The sequence below is a fragment of the Thermobia domestica genome, unplaced genomic scaffold (assembly GCF_964235325.1).
Source record: "Thermobia domestica unplaced genomic scaffold, izTheDome1.hap1.1 HAP1_SCAFFOLD_239, whole genome shotgun sequence".
Lineage (NCBI taxonomy): Eukaryota > Metazoa > Arthropoda > Insecta > Zygentoma > Lepismatidae > Thermobia > Thermobia domestica.
Window position 1 is genome coordinate 4,688 of NW_027655958.1, and position 16,564 is coordinate 21,251.

A 16,564-nucleotide genomic window follows, 5' to 3' on the forward strand; every position below is an offset into this window, starting at 1 on the left:
GTTGAAAGTAACGTGATCAAAACTCTTACTACTCTATTTTTTTTAATGTCAAAACGACATATTCGAAAAATCTCACCATTTTATTTTTTAGCTGAAAAAAGAATATACAAAACACTTATCATCTTATTATTTTATTTCTGAGCTAAAAATAACACGCACAAGTATCATATTACTTCCTATTATCCGGACACTATTCTACAAATTTTAAAAATGAGTTTGTCTTAGTTTGAATAAAAGGAAATGGACTTATTTTGTTTTGATTCAGGTATACTCTGTGCTAGAGGTCTTTGGATTTATGCCCTTGTCTAGGCCACTAAGTGAAGCTGAACGTCTTTGCTCCTATTTGCCACCTAGTACTCAAGAAATGATGACGCCTAGTGAGTATTGTATGCAATTGTAAACAGATTACAATATGTTTTAAGTGCAGGAGAGTGTACAAAAGGCTCTTTTTTTGTTATTGTTTAAAATCAGCAGTAGAAAAAATTTAGTGATCTCAACTCGATACTGTATAATAAGCGCAACCCGGAATGGAAGATATTACTCCACGGATAAAATTTTGTTGCTTATTATTGCTTCCTGTATTACTCTGATCCCCAATATGGGTGTCCAATCCAATTAGCAATATTTGCATTCATTTATAATAATTATAATTTCATGGCGTATACGACCTAGGCAAATGAAGCTCCGCAAAGACAACAAAAAAGGAAAAAAAGGTACTCACACATCTTGCCTGACAAATATCAAGAACAGGCCAATTTTGGAAGGGAGAAATGATAATGTATTGTGGCACAGTAGTAAAAGTGGGTATATATATATATATATATATATATATATATATATATATATATATATATATATATATATATATATATACAGTGAAACCTCTACTAACGGACACCTCTATAAAGCGGACACCTCCCTTAACGGACATATTTTGTAATCCCCAAACACTGTAATAGGAAAAAACATATTGGCAAACTTCTATAAAGCGGACACTCTCTAGTACGGACACGGACAGTCTTTTCTGTCTTTTATAGGTATTATTTACCTCCGTATTACGGACACTTTCTCTAGAAATAAGTTGAAAAGTGTATTAAAAATATATTTTTAGTAATTCATACATGTGTCACCAAGGAAGCATTGTGACAACATTTTGCCTCCTCAACTGTCTGCTCAGCAACCCAGATGAAGCGTCTCTGTTTAACAACACTCTTGTCCTTTGCTTGCATCCCACTCCCACCCAATCTGTTTTAGACACAAAAGTGATTGACAGTTGCCCGCCGTTAGGGATGGCACGTTATGCTACTGTCCCGTTGGAGTCTCTAACCAACCGGAAGACAAGTTTAGTATTTTTTGCCCTGAGGTATATATATTGTCTCAAAAAGGACACTTCAGGACGGCAATTACCCCACAAATTAAAGCGCCATACTGAAAGCAAAGGAAGTACTAATAAGTGTAAAGTGCAGAGAACTATAACATGTTATTTCCATGTTGTGCCTCGAACACAGAATATTGGATGACACAGGATAATGCATGTAATATTCGTAAATACGTGATTCATGCAAAAATATTTTTTTTTCTAATTACCTTGCTCACTAATTTACATTACAATATACTCAAACCTCTTGAAGGCGGACACCTCTCTATAGCGGACAATTTTTGATTCCCCACGGCTGTCCGCTTTAGAGAGGTTTCACTGTATATATTACCATTTTGCAGTGTTGCCTGTAATTACTGTACTTAGAGTGATACTTTTTCTCCTAAACACTTAAAATTTTTAGTGATTGTTTGCAGTGTTGCACCTGAAAAGTAACTAGATTTAGTGATTTTTTCCATAACGCATTACGCGAGAGCGTAATTATTGTAATTAGACTTTGTAATTACAATTAGTAATTGCAATTGTGCCTTGCACTTCATTTACCTGGGCATCCACGTATGATAATGTATACGTGACATGAATGTTCTTATCTCATTAGAAAATGCCATTACATGAACTGTATAGTATTAGTTCAGGTATATCTACAACTTCCATGTTGCTGCGCCGCCGAAAGGAACTGCTTTACTTAGTTAATCGCCGCCGCTGTCAATTATGGCCGAGATCTTGCTGTGGGGGTGTGAAAAGCCTTCTTCCGTGCGCGGATTTCGTAACGATTTAATACGAGGAGCGTATTAAATAGGGTTTTCTGAGAAACTTATATAAACTAGGTATCCACTGTCGACTCAGAATATCAGTGTAGTGAATAATTTAATGAAGTATAATTTTAATTCGAGGTTGCAATATTAAGAAAAGTAAAAATAATATGCTTTTATTCATTGAAGGAAAAATTTAAAAAGTAACATATTACGTAACGCATTCTCATTACGTGGCAATACTATATCTGATACTACATTTCGAACATAAGAAGTATATATATTCAACTTTTATCTTATATAAAATAGACATATTTTTGTATTAAGTATATCATATGCCACATATGAATAGTCTTTTGTAATAATACGTTATATTTTATGTAGAAATAAATGTGTATAAATAAAATACATGAATGTTAATTTAAATAAATTATTTTAAAATTTCGATAAAAATGAAAATAAAAATTTAAAAAGTATAAATAAAAATAAAAAATAAGAAAATACTTTTAAAATTAGGAAATGATATATGAAATATTTATTTGTTATACATGCATTTATATCTGATAAAATTCTCTTGAATATTATTTGAGTTTATCAATATTATAACAATAATATCGTTATACAACAAAAATAATTATACGATTTACATTTTAATACTTACAAAACAGTATATACACAATTTACTAATTACAATATATAATACTTGTAAAATACTATATATATATATATATCGTAAACAAGATGTTATCCACAAAGAGTTTAAATCAACTGAATATATTGCATACTCTGGAATTCCAAAGGGCTGCAACCTAGGTCCGTTATCGTTCCTTTTATTCATTAACGATATTCTTGATCATATATCATTGTGACAAATTGTTTTTTGTGTATGACTCAAAATAGACGCTAGAATACAGACCGTCTATGACTGTCTCAATTTACATGATTTAGAAAATATAGCTAACTGGTATTCTTTTTAACAAACAGTGTAAACATAAACAAATGTAGCATTCTATCGTTAACTAGAAACAAAAACCAAATAGAGGTTAATTATTCATTGAATCAAATCTTATTAAGTAGATTAAACTCAAAGATTTTGGAGTTACATTTGATACGAAACTGATGTTTAATAACCATCAGGAAAACATAGTTAATGAATCTCTCAAAATATTAGGGTTCATAATTAGAACTGGAAAGGAATTTAACATTACCACACTAACAAAAATATATTACTCCTATGTCCGAGCAAAACTGGAATATACTGCTGTGATCTGGAATCGATCGTATCAGCATTACCGACACCAACTGGAAAGAGTCCAATCTAAATTTATCAAATACTTAGTAATACAAGAGAACTAGAATCTACCCATGGAAACTATCTTACATTAATAGACAACTTCTGTATCCCTACACTTGTACAAAGGCGTAATATGATAGACCTTTCTCCATAAAATAATACAAAACGAGCTTAACTGTATGAATCTGATATAGACACTAAATTTTCGTGTCACGACATTGAAAACTCGTGTTGACAACACTGGCCTGTTCTATTGTAAAAAAAGCAAGGAGCAACGTATATTAAAGTCGCCAATCTGGAGAGTATGTTCTCCCTATTACAAAATATGTAGCAAAAACAGCGAAATTGACATCTGTAACATGAACTACAATATCTTTAAGAAAACTATTGTAATTTATTTTGTAACACACCAACATGATAATTGGCCGTATGCCTGTTGTGTTGTTCACAAAGAGGTGCAACTAAAAGTAGCATTGAAATTCGAACATTCCACATAAAAAAAAATCAAATTTTGCAGACTAAAAACTATGAATTATTACTGGCAACGGAATAACAGATTTTTGGCTATAAATTTTTTTTCCGATTTTCTCGGAAACAACGCATTATGATATTTACTCACCATACAATTTTGTTCACCATAAAGATATCTATATTTGGTATCCTCGTATATCTAGGACTCCCAGACGTTCCAGTTTAGCCGTGAAGTGTCGCATTTTTCATTTGTCTCCCATGAATTACTTGAAACTCTAAATGACCCGTTTTGAACTATTGACATTTTCTCATGGAATAAAATGTTTTCTTTATTTAAGATGGTTCTTCTACAAATATTCCAAGATGATTTTTTTTTTTTTGTTTATTTTCAGTTTTCATGAATAACCCAGCACAGAGTTCATGGGATGCATTGGCAGACTTGATATCTGCATCGCTTCTTACTATGGGTGTTTATCTGGTATGTATTGGCCACTTCTTGACGTATTCACTGTCGTGTGAGTGGTATTTATCGTACGAAGTGCGGAAGGCAAGGGTTCGACTCCCGGTGAAAGCTCATATGGTTCCAATCCCATGTTAAGTTGTAGATACACGTTTCAGATACGCTCGGTGCTGAAATCAGTTATTAAAGCTCCAACTCAACGACCGATTAACTCACGCGTTTGTTACCTTGAGTGCTCACGGTGCGAACGAAACTACCGGTGTCAGCAAAACTGATGCTGATGTAGCCTCTTGGACATCATGTAATTGTTGCTTCCTTTTGTTTTTGAACTCTTTGTTCTATTTTCATGGCTAAAAGATTTTTTTCTTCTAGAATAGCAGTCGATCAACACTTAAGAATTTGGAAACTAAATAGTATGGAGAACTTATATTATAGCAGTATGTAGATTTTTTTTTTCTTTTCAATACAAGAAATAATTTAATCATTGTAGGATTGGTAATGAAATATCTATTTATAAAATACTAACAGTGTACCCGTTCTTCGCACGGGAAGAATACGTTTCATTTTGGATATAAAGTAGCCTACTAATGGAGACTGAATTTGGATTTAAACTTCATCGGAAGTTGCACTGTTCGTCTCAGTGACCCTGAAAACTATGGATTCGACATTAATATCGGTCATTTTCATCATTTTTGAATATCCCCCTTCTCCCTCCCTTAAGTTGCGTCGTCAAAGTGAAATGATAAACACGATCTCAGGCCCGAACCTCATTTATGTTGAAAATTTGATCGAAATCGGTCGAGTGGTTCAAGAAAAATGAAGTGAAATCTTTGAGTTTTACGTCCCACGATTATGCCGGTTAGGCTAAAGGAGACGGTGATGATGAGTAATGAATGAAATGGTGGAATGAAGAAAGTAGGAGGAAACGGAAGAACCCCGAAAAAACCCACGCACACGGTGTTTGCCCACCACAAAGATCACTTGGCGGGGGCTGGGATCAAACCCGGGACCCCAAGCACCAGAGATGAACGCTCTACCACTCAGCCACCGCGGCCTCGAGTGGTTCAAGAGGTTCGAAGTCACAAACATATTGACTTTCATTTATATGCCATACCGGTACCGCCTCTGGATTTTCAGTGATCAAGACACCGTCACTGTAGAGTACAGTAGATGCTAAATACCCTCAATAAATCAATTTTTATACATACTAATTGATGAATAGCTTTGCACCTAAAAAGATTTATTTCTTATGTAGAAATAATTTCTAAGTTGACACACCAACATTTTTACCTTTTTCCTACATTTTGTTTTTAAAATCAGGTGTTTTCACGGAAGTTCATCTAGTTTATATTTTGATGTTCCACATTGAATTGTTCCTTTCTTATGTAGGTGTGTGTATATGCTTGCCTTAATGCATGTAAATGTCGTGTTTTGAGCATGGGTGGATTTAGGGGTTGTCTGCTGTGGGAGTGAATCTTCTGGGGGATTGGAATCCCTCAGTCGAGTGGGGGGGGGGTCCGCGAGTTCTCCCGCAGAAAATTGTTAAGATAAAAACTCCGTTTTTGAGCATTTTCGTGCATAATTCTCTCTAATACAACACAAGAGGATATTTTTTTTATTTTTTTTCAAAAAGTTATTGGCGGGGAATCAGTTTCTCCATGCCCGTCCCCGTAACTACAAAGAATTTCTCCAATGGTTTTCTGGCATTATATGAATAGAAATGCAGTCCTGTAGGCAACATAACCTCACTGTAATTCAACATTTAGATAGCCGGTATCTCGAGTCAAAATCGTAATAAAACAGAGATATAATTATATATCAAGAGAGAGAGAGAGAGAGAGATGTATATAGATGAAAAATCGTCTGAGTCATTTTTGAGAAAATATCCAAAAATGACTTACCGCAAGAGTAACTTATCACCTCTAGGTTTTTTCTTTAAAAATATGACTACTCCTATACCATAATTAAGCTTTCTTAATGAAATGTTGATTAATTGAATACAAACAAAATCAATCGAAGTGTGAGTGTGTTTTTTTCTTCAGGAAACTGCAAATTTTGATTATCACCTTCCAATAAACTACTCTTATTTTCGGGGGGTAGAAAGAATATTTCGAAAAGAAACTTGGTAAATTTTATTTAAAAAAACTAATGTATAAATTTGAACAGGGTGCGTTTAAGTGTCTAGACGAGTGGGCATATATAAGGACGAATGGACGGATGAATAAACAAATAAACGAACGGACGAATAAACAAATGAACGGACGGATGAAAAAACAAATGAACGGACGGATAAATAAACAAATGAATGGACGGATGAATAAATAAATGAACGGACGGATGAATAAACAAATCAACAGAAGGACGAATAAACAAATGAACTGACAGGTGCTATCCAGAAATCCATTTTTCGACATGTAGAATCCTTGAAACGTGTAAATCCACTGAAGTCACGATTTTATTTATTGATTTATTTGTTCTTGATCACTATACATTCTTCTTTCCAATTGTCGCTCGAGAATGGAAAAGATTTCGCTCTTGTTTCAGAATCGAGATATTTTAATTTGAATACTGTAACCAGCTTAAGTTTTAGTTTCTGTTTCATCGATCTACTCTTGAAATGAAACCTTTAAATGTAAACTTCAGCGCAAATATCTCCGAAAAAATTTGTTTTACTTCCCAATTTGTGAATAAGAGCTCCCTTGTAGATATAGTTTTTGGCGCGGGAGCTCATATCATTGGGATCCCCGTTGAACTGTATGTCCAGGTCTAATATAGCCTCGCTGCTGAAAGAAACGCTAAACTCAAAACAATTTGTGAATATTTTTAGTATTTAAAAAAAGTCACGTTGACTTCTCTAGAATTAGCTACAACAAAATTAATCAATTTTTCCTGTTTGTTTTAGGATAACCCGTACTTTATTCTCCCATGGCTACTGTCGGAAGCTGTACTTTATTTCCCGGCTATATTTCTAACAGTGCTTCTTATGTTCACTATTTGGGTTATTAATATGACACATCCTTCGTCGGATATCACTGTTGTTTATTTTGGCCCCACGTACTGGGTAAATACAGGTAAGTTTTTTTTTTTTTTTTTAATATTATCATAGAGCGTTCGTTACAATGGCGGCTAGGGTAAAAATAATTGGGTTCATACTAGTGCTGTTAATAAATTGTGAATAATTATTTATTATTCGAATATTTTTTTCTTTTGTTCGAATATTCGTTTTAAATATTCAAACAATTATTCGAATAATTATTCGTTATTCGAACAATTGTTCGAATAACGAATTTTGCACTACTATTCGAAGTATTCTTCTGTTGTTCGAATATTCGTTTGGAATATTCGTAGGGGAAGGCGTTGTACCTGTGAACACTTTTCGAGTTTTCGAAATTTTAGCGATCATATTCAGCACTTTTCCCCCCAATTTTTGTCATATATTTGAAGTGCCATCTCTTTGCTATCAGATAGGATGATTATTTAAACGTTTTACGTAATTACAATAGCTTTTATAGGATATAATAAGTACATATCCGTTTTGTTCACAGGTACGTACATTATGGTCATGTACCGTTGAACAGACCCTTTTGTACCTTTGAACAAAGGGATAATTACAACGTTTCTGCGGCAATAATATAAAAAGAAGCCACAAATATTAATTATAGTTATAAATTGCAATCAAAAGTTTAGCTATAAAAAGTTCCCCAGAATCGAAATTTTATTAATTTAATTTAAAATGGAAGAGAAGTTCTAACAAAAACTTGTGAACAATAATCTTGAGCATATAGAACTTTTAACATAACATTTCCTTACAATCTCTTCAATTCCATAAATGTCAAATGCCTTTCCAGGATTGTTTGGATGCCATGTATCTACCGCTTGTCTTAACCCTTATCCGGGCAAGCTATTTTTGCAATGTAGACTGCAACTGGGGCCTTACCAACTCTATTATCCTTACCAACTCGATATGTTCATAACTTTAACTTCGACTAAAGATAGAAGAATTCAGAATTTTATGGCATCGAAATATTTATGGTCATTAAGAAATTCGAAGAAAAGTATGAAGCTACTGGGCCTGGGAGGCCCCGGTTGCCCGGATAAGGGTTAAATGGTCTAAAAACTTAGGAAAACAATTTTCATTTGTCCAACCACTAGGATTTGCCGCTCCATTTGTCCCACTTGGTGTCCCCTTTAGCATAAAATGTTTGAAGTTTACCCTGGGAAAAATCAGCATGGGTGGTACGTGATTACCGATGGCATTTACTCCCACTATCATTGTCACTGTTCTTCCACGTTCGGCTGAAGTTGCTGGGCCGACTTGTTTCATTCTTTAAGGTGCTACAATACTTCTAGATTCCTGAACTGTTGGTAAGTCTGATTCGTCTACATTATATATCCGTTCTGGTGGGATTGGTGCGTAACCTTGATGAACCCCTCTTAAATTTTCGAAGAACAATTACGTTTTCACGATCGTACAAGTTACTTCTGACTTCCGCAATGAAAGTTCCTGTTTGTGTCTTTTTTTAGAAACAAGCGCATCCACTCCTCCAATTTCATTGAGATCCCACTGACTTGTGTATTTCTTCCTCTTAGCAACGTCAAAATTGTTAACCATAACCTAACCTATATCAAATATATAAATTATTTAACTACTTACATCGTGTACCTTTGAACAATACTATTTATCGTTCAAAGGCACACGATACATTAATGTTCATTGGTACAAGAGGGTCACCATTATCAAAAGAAAAGTTCTCCATTAGCTTAAATATTGCATAGAAGTTAAAACTAAAAATATTACTGAACTCACCAATCATTCTATCCCAAGTTTGGACAAATAAATATCACAAGTTGCAAAAACCTAAGAGCCCAAAATTCAAAAGGTAACTACAAAAAATCTTCATTTTGGGGATGAAAAAATTAAAACGAACACTACTCGGAAAAAAATACTCAGTAAACAACTGCCAATCACGTTTGTAGTGCTCTTTCTAACTTCCTCTTTCAAACGAATTTTAGTCACTGCACCTAGATGGATCTGAATTCAAGAAAAGTATAGTTGTTCAAAGATACATTGTTTCAAAGGTACAACGCCTTCCCCTACGATTATTCGAATAATTATTTGTTATTCGAACAATTGGTCGAATAACGAATTTTATTCGAATATTTGAAGTATTCATATTTTGTTGTTCAAATATTCGTTTTCAACATTCGTACAATTATTCGTTATTCGACTAATTGTTCGAAAAATGAATTTTGTTCGAATCAAGTATTCTCTTGTTGTTCGAATATTCGCTTTCAATATTCGAACAATCACTCGAATAGCTATTCGTTATTCGAACAATTATTGAAAGATTTTGAGGGGATGTGGATACCTAGAACTAAATCCTACGTACCCTACCACAAACAGTGTTAAATCTAACGAGATAAAAAAAATCTGTAAAACATTCAACAATGCGCAAAAATAGTACTACATAATTTCATCCTTGTAGTACTACGTAAATTTACTTATGGAAACCCAATCTAGAGAGCTCTCTACAACAGCAAAGAAACTGCTCTGCACACCACCAAACAAAGTTTCTCAAAACCTATATGCTGTACAGATTTTAGGTTATCTAATAGACATACAAGTGAGAATTCAAAACATTTTGTTATTTTTTTAAAGTACTAAAATAACTAAATTACCTGAGTGCTGCGTGTCGCGGCCGCAACTGCTGCACGAAGCCATCTTAACTGCTGTAAAATTGCAAAACGTAAAACGTTTCTGCTATCGTCTGTTTGCCGAAGCAAAATTTGAAGTGTAGAAATTACCCTACAAAAGGTTTCAACTCAGCAAAGCTCGAGATATCCGCAGGAACGAACGGGCAAAAGATGTCATTTTTTGTAGAGACGGCTCTACGCGGGGTGTCAGGAGGCTATTGCTAACTACAGACGTGTTCAAATTATTAGACTCACGCTCGACAAATGCAAAGTTTATGTTACAGTCCTAATTTTCTGAGTTCTAGAACATGTAATTTAATGGTTAAACCACCAATATACGATCCTTCATTGGTTTACTATACAGTTGAAGTGGCGATATCACCGTTGAACAGCAGATGGTATTAGTAGAGGGGAGGGAGTTCTGAAAGTGGTATTTCAATTGTAGACAGCTATTGTAGTTTCTACCAACAAGTTACAATCTGAATTATTGTGGTTGCAGTCGTAAGCAGTTACACATTCAAAGTGTTCAACAGTTCGAATGGGCCAGTTTAAAGTGATCGTGACTTGTTTTGTGTATTAGTCTTTTATTCTGTGAAGTCTTGTAATCGCGGCATAATGGGAAAAGCCAGAGACGTAAAGTGAAAGTTGTCAAAACACTTCTGGCGGAAGGGAGATACTATACACAACGACAAATTATTAGAGTGTGAGTAAAATCTCAGTTGCGATGAGTAAGAAGCAAATGTATCAGCAAAATAGGGCTGGGAAGTGTGGGCGAAAACCAAAGCTATCGCTAAGAGGTATCACAAAACTAAAATGATTGCCTCTGGGAAACAGAAACGCAACTTCTAGACATTTAAGCATAAAATTGGCTGAGTATGATGTAGACATTTCGTCTGAAAATGTTCGAAGGAGTCTTTGAGCTGAGGGAATAAAAGCACTCAGGCCAAGAAAGAAAGCTAAAATTACTCCAATCATGGCAAAGAAGCGCCTCGAATTGGCACGAGGCCTAGAACATTGGACTGCTGATGATTGGAGAATAGGTGCTTCATTGATGAACATGTGTCTTCGTGTCTGATGAATGTTCACAATGTGTGCGACGTCGACCTGGGGAGGATTCAAATTGGAATGCCTCCAACGAACTGTGAAGCATCTACTTCAGTCATGGTCAGGGGTGTGATGTTTGTCTTCGAGCCTGGGAAACTGTATATAAAAGAGGGAACAATGAACCATGACCAATACCTACAAATTCTTCAAGAAAAGCTGCTTCCCCAAATTGCAGTCTGGTTTGATGACGCACACTTCATCTTTATGCATGATGGAGCCCCATGTCACCCGGGCAAAACTGTGACAAAATTCTTCGAGAACAACGAAATTAGTGTTCTTCCGTGGCCGGGCAATAGTCCTGAGATGAACCAGATTGAAAACCCCTTTGAGCTTCATGGAGGAAAAGCTAAAGAAGAAGCATATTACAACCAAACATCAATTGATCGAAGAAATCAACAATTTGTGGAATCATGATGCTGAAGTGGTCAAAATGTGCTAAACTCGTATATAGCATGCTACAAAGGATAAAAGACTTAATAAAGAATAGCGGATTTCATACGAAATATTGATCTTTGTGTGAGAGATGATTTTTTTTGGTAAGTATTCTGTTTCATTTTTTGTTTCCAATTTAGATACGCACACTGCATAGTATTTATATTTGAATGTCACGTACGCATTTGTTTTATTGATATTAAAAAGCATGTGCCATGACCACAAGAAATGAAAACAGTCACAGAACAGTAATTTGGACTAAGTTCAAACGCGTTTTCTGACATAATATTGTAAGAACAGTAAAATATTCAGAAACTGAATGTCTAGTCTAATAATTTGAACACGTCTGTATGTTAAAGGAAACTTAATATGAGTTAAGTTTTTATATTGCAATGTTTTGTTTGGTAGAGTCTAACAAAAGTCCGAGATATAAAGCCCTTCACGTATTTTATTTACAAAATACATTTCTATAACAGTTTTACAAAGTTCCTTTGTAAATTACTAAATGTTTTAAGAGTGTAGCAAGTCCTTGGAACACACACTTCGGAAATAAAGGTTAAATATGACTTTAAGTTATGATGAAAAACTCTTTCGCTCACTGCAGCCTCTGGAGACCATTATAGGATTTCTCCGTAGCTCATTGTAGCCCCGGAAGAAAGGTGGTTATAGGATATCTCTTTTGCTCATTGCAGCGTCCAGAGATAGATTTAAAGGAACTCAATAGTCCATGGCGGCCCCAGGAGGAGGGGTGTTGATAAGTTACTGATCAATTGTAGACTGATACCCCTCTCCTTTTGCAATCCTCTTTTATAGACGTCCTCTTAAAGGGGAGATCCGTGAGGGGAAGTCGGTCATCTTCGGTTTTCTTCCGATCCTTCTTCGTATCCGATTTTCATCGTCTGCTGGAATTTAAGTTATGAACACAATAACATATGTTCGTGATTGAAGCATGTATTTATAGTAGTTGCTTACATGTGAGGGTATGGAACTCTACAATATATTGGTTCCTTATGCAATACTAAGGTGATGAACGATGTGATCTACCATTAACATGGAATTCTTAACAATAACCAGCGCTTCAATCCGGTGCAGTTGGCAGGAACAAATACTATCATCAATCTGTCGTTCCCCACTCCATCGTCTCGCCCCCAAGAGAGATGGTTAAATCTTGACTTCATTTTGAAGAAAAAATCAAGAGTGCATTAAAAACAACAATTAATAGTAACTGGATTGTATATCCTATTATTATCATATTGAACTCGAACGCAGTAGTATTTATTTTGTTTTCTTTTTACATCAGTTCCATTTTTTCATGTGATTTAACACACTCTATGTATTCTGTCAATAAGCCCCTGAAAATGTACAATTTCATTCACGTGAGACCATGATTATTTAGTGTTTATTATTTTTATTTTATACTAGTATATTTTCTTTCATATTTTGTAGAGGAGGCACGGTGACTCACTGATAGATCGCTTACCACTGGTTCAATCCCCGGCCAAGTAAATTTGTGAACAACACCGTGTCCGCGGGTTTTCTCAGGAGGTTACTCTCCTCCTCCTGCATTTTCATTCCACCAATTATTCCAGCATCATTCATTTACCTTAAGTATCCGCTTCCCTTAGCCTAAAGAACATGTAGGACAGTAAACTGAAAAATTTCTTTTCATTTTTTGTAATATACAGAGTGTTACAAAAGTTCAGGAACACTTTAAAAATATTGTAGCCAAACGAGAAAGTTTTTTTTTTTTTTTCTGAACAGCATCCACTTTACAATTATTCTATGTGGGAACCATGTGCGACCCCACAAATGTCGACGCTATAATCGAACTCTTGATACACACGACCCAACATGTCTTCCGAAACTGTGCTGTTACTTGTTAAATTCTCATTTTGCGGAGGGATATATACACAAGGTCCTCTACATAACTTAAAAAAAAAAAAAAAAAAAAATCACAAGAAGTCCGGGAACCTAGAAGTTCATTTTAGCACACATTCATTGCTTGCTCCACCATGTTCAATCCAACGATTGAGCAGCATTGAGTTCACATATGCCCTCACATCACGGTGAAAATGTGTTGGAGCGTTTAACTGAAGGATAAAGTTCTCTGATTCAGTGTGCAGCAATGCCATTAACCAGTTCTGTAACATTTGAAGGAAGGACTCCTTAATTACAGTTTGTTCTTCAAATAAGAAAGGCCATCAATGTTTCGCCATATGAAAGGCCATGAAATATTTTCGTATACAAATTTGAGGACAGGTGATGAGATCATATGTCGCCTCGTAGTATTTATTTCTGCTGAGACATCTATAGTTGCAACAAACTGGACATATTATATATATATCTGTACCACATCCGCAGATAATGAGATAGCAAATATATATATATATAACTTACATATTTTATAATACACGTAGTGTTCTGAATCAAACGAAACAATATATTATAGACCCTATCAGTTTCCTCGTGATCAAATACCAACTACGATAAATAAAATGCAATATAAACCGTGCAGATACAAATTAGAAATTAATGAACGATTTATGTACTTACCCAAGATCTTCAAATGCAGATATCGGACCAAAATAATGCCACGTAGGTACTATCTCCTCAATCGTCTAATTTTAGAGCACGTCACTAAGTTTTTAAACTTCATCATTACTCATTAAAAAAAAAAAAAAGGTGTTTGTTCTAAACACAAAGGCGAAATAGAAATAATCCTTAGAAATAATATATATATATATATATATATACAGTGGCGGATCCAAGGGGAGGGCTATAGGGGCTATAGCCCCCCCCCCTTGACGGTCAGGTTTACACTGGATAAAATGGGCTTCAAACCTGCTTTACACTAGATAAAACGGCAAACTATGGTTTAGCCCCTCCCTTGATCATATCCTGGATCCGCCACTGTATATATATATATATATATATATATATATATATATATATATATATATATATATATATATACACTTAGAAAATGGAGTTTTCAAGTATTAATACTGCAAATACGTAACATTATTTTAAACAAATTTTGATTAATTTTTCGTATCTTGTTTTTCAGTCTTTTGGGTCATTAGCTGGTCTGCAATATATGTACATTTTGCTCATATATTTTAAGAAATAAAATTTCCATTTAATAAATGCCACTTTTAGTATTTCTAATTCTTATTTTAAAGACACTAGTGTATTATTTTAATCAGTGGCGTATTTACGATTTTGTTTCGGGGGGGAGGGCATTGCTAACTTTATTCCTGGTAATGTGAAAATTCTGCAAGATTTTTCATTTACTTTAATATAGTAAATAAAATTTCGGGGGCTTAAGCCCTGAAGCCCCCTTAAATACGCCACTGATTTTAATTATTTATTTTACTATTAATAGTGAATGTCGAAAAACAATACTCCATGTAACAATTTTTTAACTTTGTTGGTCCGTATATAATTATCTTGTACATTACAGTACAAGGGTACTCATCTGTGAGTTCCTAGATAACTCTAGTGGTGAATTAGAATCAGGCTTTATTGCAGAAAATTTTGTCCAATGTCATGACAAAATCAAAATGTTAGGAAGCTGCACTGGAACACTTTCGGTTCACAAATTTTATATATAGGATGTTCATGAACAACGAGGAGAAAGTCCGGGAGGTGAATCTACAAGTGAAAACCATGTAACACTCAGGCTTCCAATGAGTGCTTTAAACGTAATAGGCTTCCAATGAGTACTTTAAACGTAACAGGCTTCCAATGAGTACTTTAAACGTAACAGGCTTCCAATGAGTACTTTAAACGTAACATGCTTCCAATGAGTACTTTAAACGTAACAGGCTTCCAATGAGTACTTTAAACGTAACAGGCTTCCAATGAGTACTTTAAACGTAACAGGCTTCCAAAATCATGGAAAAGTTAACTTTCCAGTTGGAAATTCCTAAAATATCCTTATAGTCTTAGACTCGTAACTTATTCTATCCACAAATACACGTTTCAGAATCGTGCAATGGAGGCACAATAAATCTCATCATAAGGCGTAAGGGATTCTTGGTAATTCTATGAAATAAACGTGGGAGCAAATGAGCACGTGCGAGCCATTCTGCACCGAGGCTATATGAGACTTGGATCTATAGCTTAACATGGAATCCGAGCTACACGGACTCCCATCAGGAAGAAAACTTTGGTCTGCCGCTCCAAAGGCAAGTACACTAACTGTATAGCCACGATAAAGCTCTGCTAGCCAGGAGACCAGTAGGGAGAGCTCAACTGGCATGGTTTTAACATCCATAAAACATAAACAGTACACTAATAGAAGACTTACTATGAAGTTATAATTTAAGGTGCATATGTTTCCAGTCAGATGGGAGAGTTTGAGGTAGCGCCAATCAGGAGAACGCTTCTCATTTGACAATGTTGGGCCAACGGTGAAATTCTGTGATGGCAGTATCATGGTTTAGAAACCTTCCTGCTGGTAATGGGTACAGCCCAAACTCCTCATCTTTATCAACCTTGAAGTGCTCAGATAACGCATAGCTAATGGTCCAAGTTTTGTATGTGTTTTACTACTACTTGCTGCAGCAGAATCTCCAGTGTTTGAAGAAGGAATGGAAGGTTGCTTAAGGGCCTTCACTACAGCGAAATTAAACTGCCGCTAATTTTAGAGTTTTTCTGTAATATCGTCAAAACAAAAATATTTGAAAAGCAGAAACGTAGTGAACTAGACAACACGATTTTTGCATGTGATACCGTTATCACAACTCATCTATCTGCTTTCGTTTTCAAACTGTAGATAGATTTAGCATTTTTTACGGGTCCTGTAAATAGCGGCATACCAAAAGCAGATAGGTGAATTGTGGTAAAGGTATCACATGCAAAATCGTATTGTCTAGTTCACTACGTTTCTGCTTTTCGAATATTTTTATTTGAATATTTGAAGATATTACAGAAAAACTCTAAAATTAGCGGTAGTTTAATTTCGCTGTAGTGAA

At 35.0% G+C, this 16,564-nt stretch overlaps 1 protein-coding gene across 1 annotated transcript; it reads left to right on the forward strand.

The window, feature by feature from the left end:
- Positions 1 to 270: 270 nt before the first annotated feature.
- Positions 271 to 14,737, forward strand: LOC145676603 (uncharacterized). Its single transcript, XM_081747439.1, has 4 exons — positions 271 to 377; positions 4,288 to 4,373; positions 7,258 to 7,426; positions 14,653 to 14,737. Exons 1-4 carry the CDS (start codon positions 296 to 298, stop codon positions 14,706 to 14,708), a joined length of 393 nt encoding a protein of 130 aa, XP_081603565.1. The 5' UTR covers positions 271 to 295; the 3' UTR covers positions 14,709 to 14,737.
- The last annotated feature ends 1,827 nt before the right edge of the window (positions 14,738 to 16,564 follow it).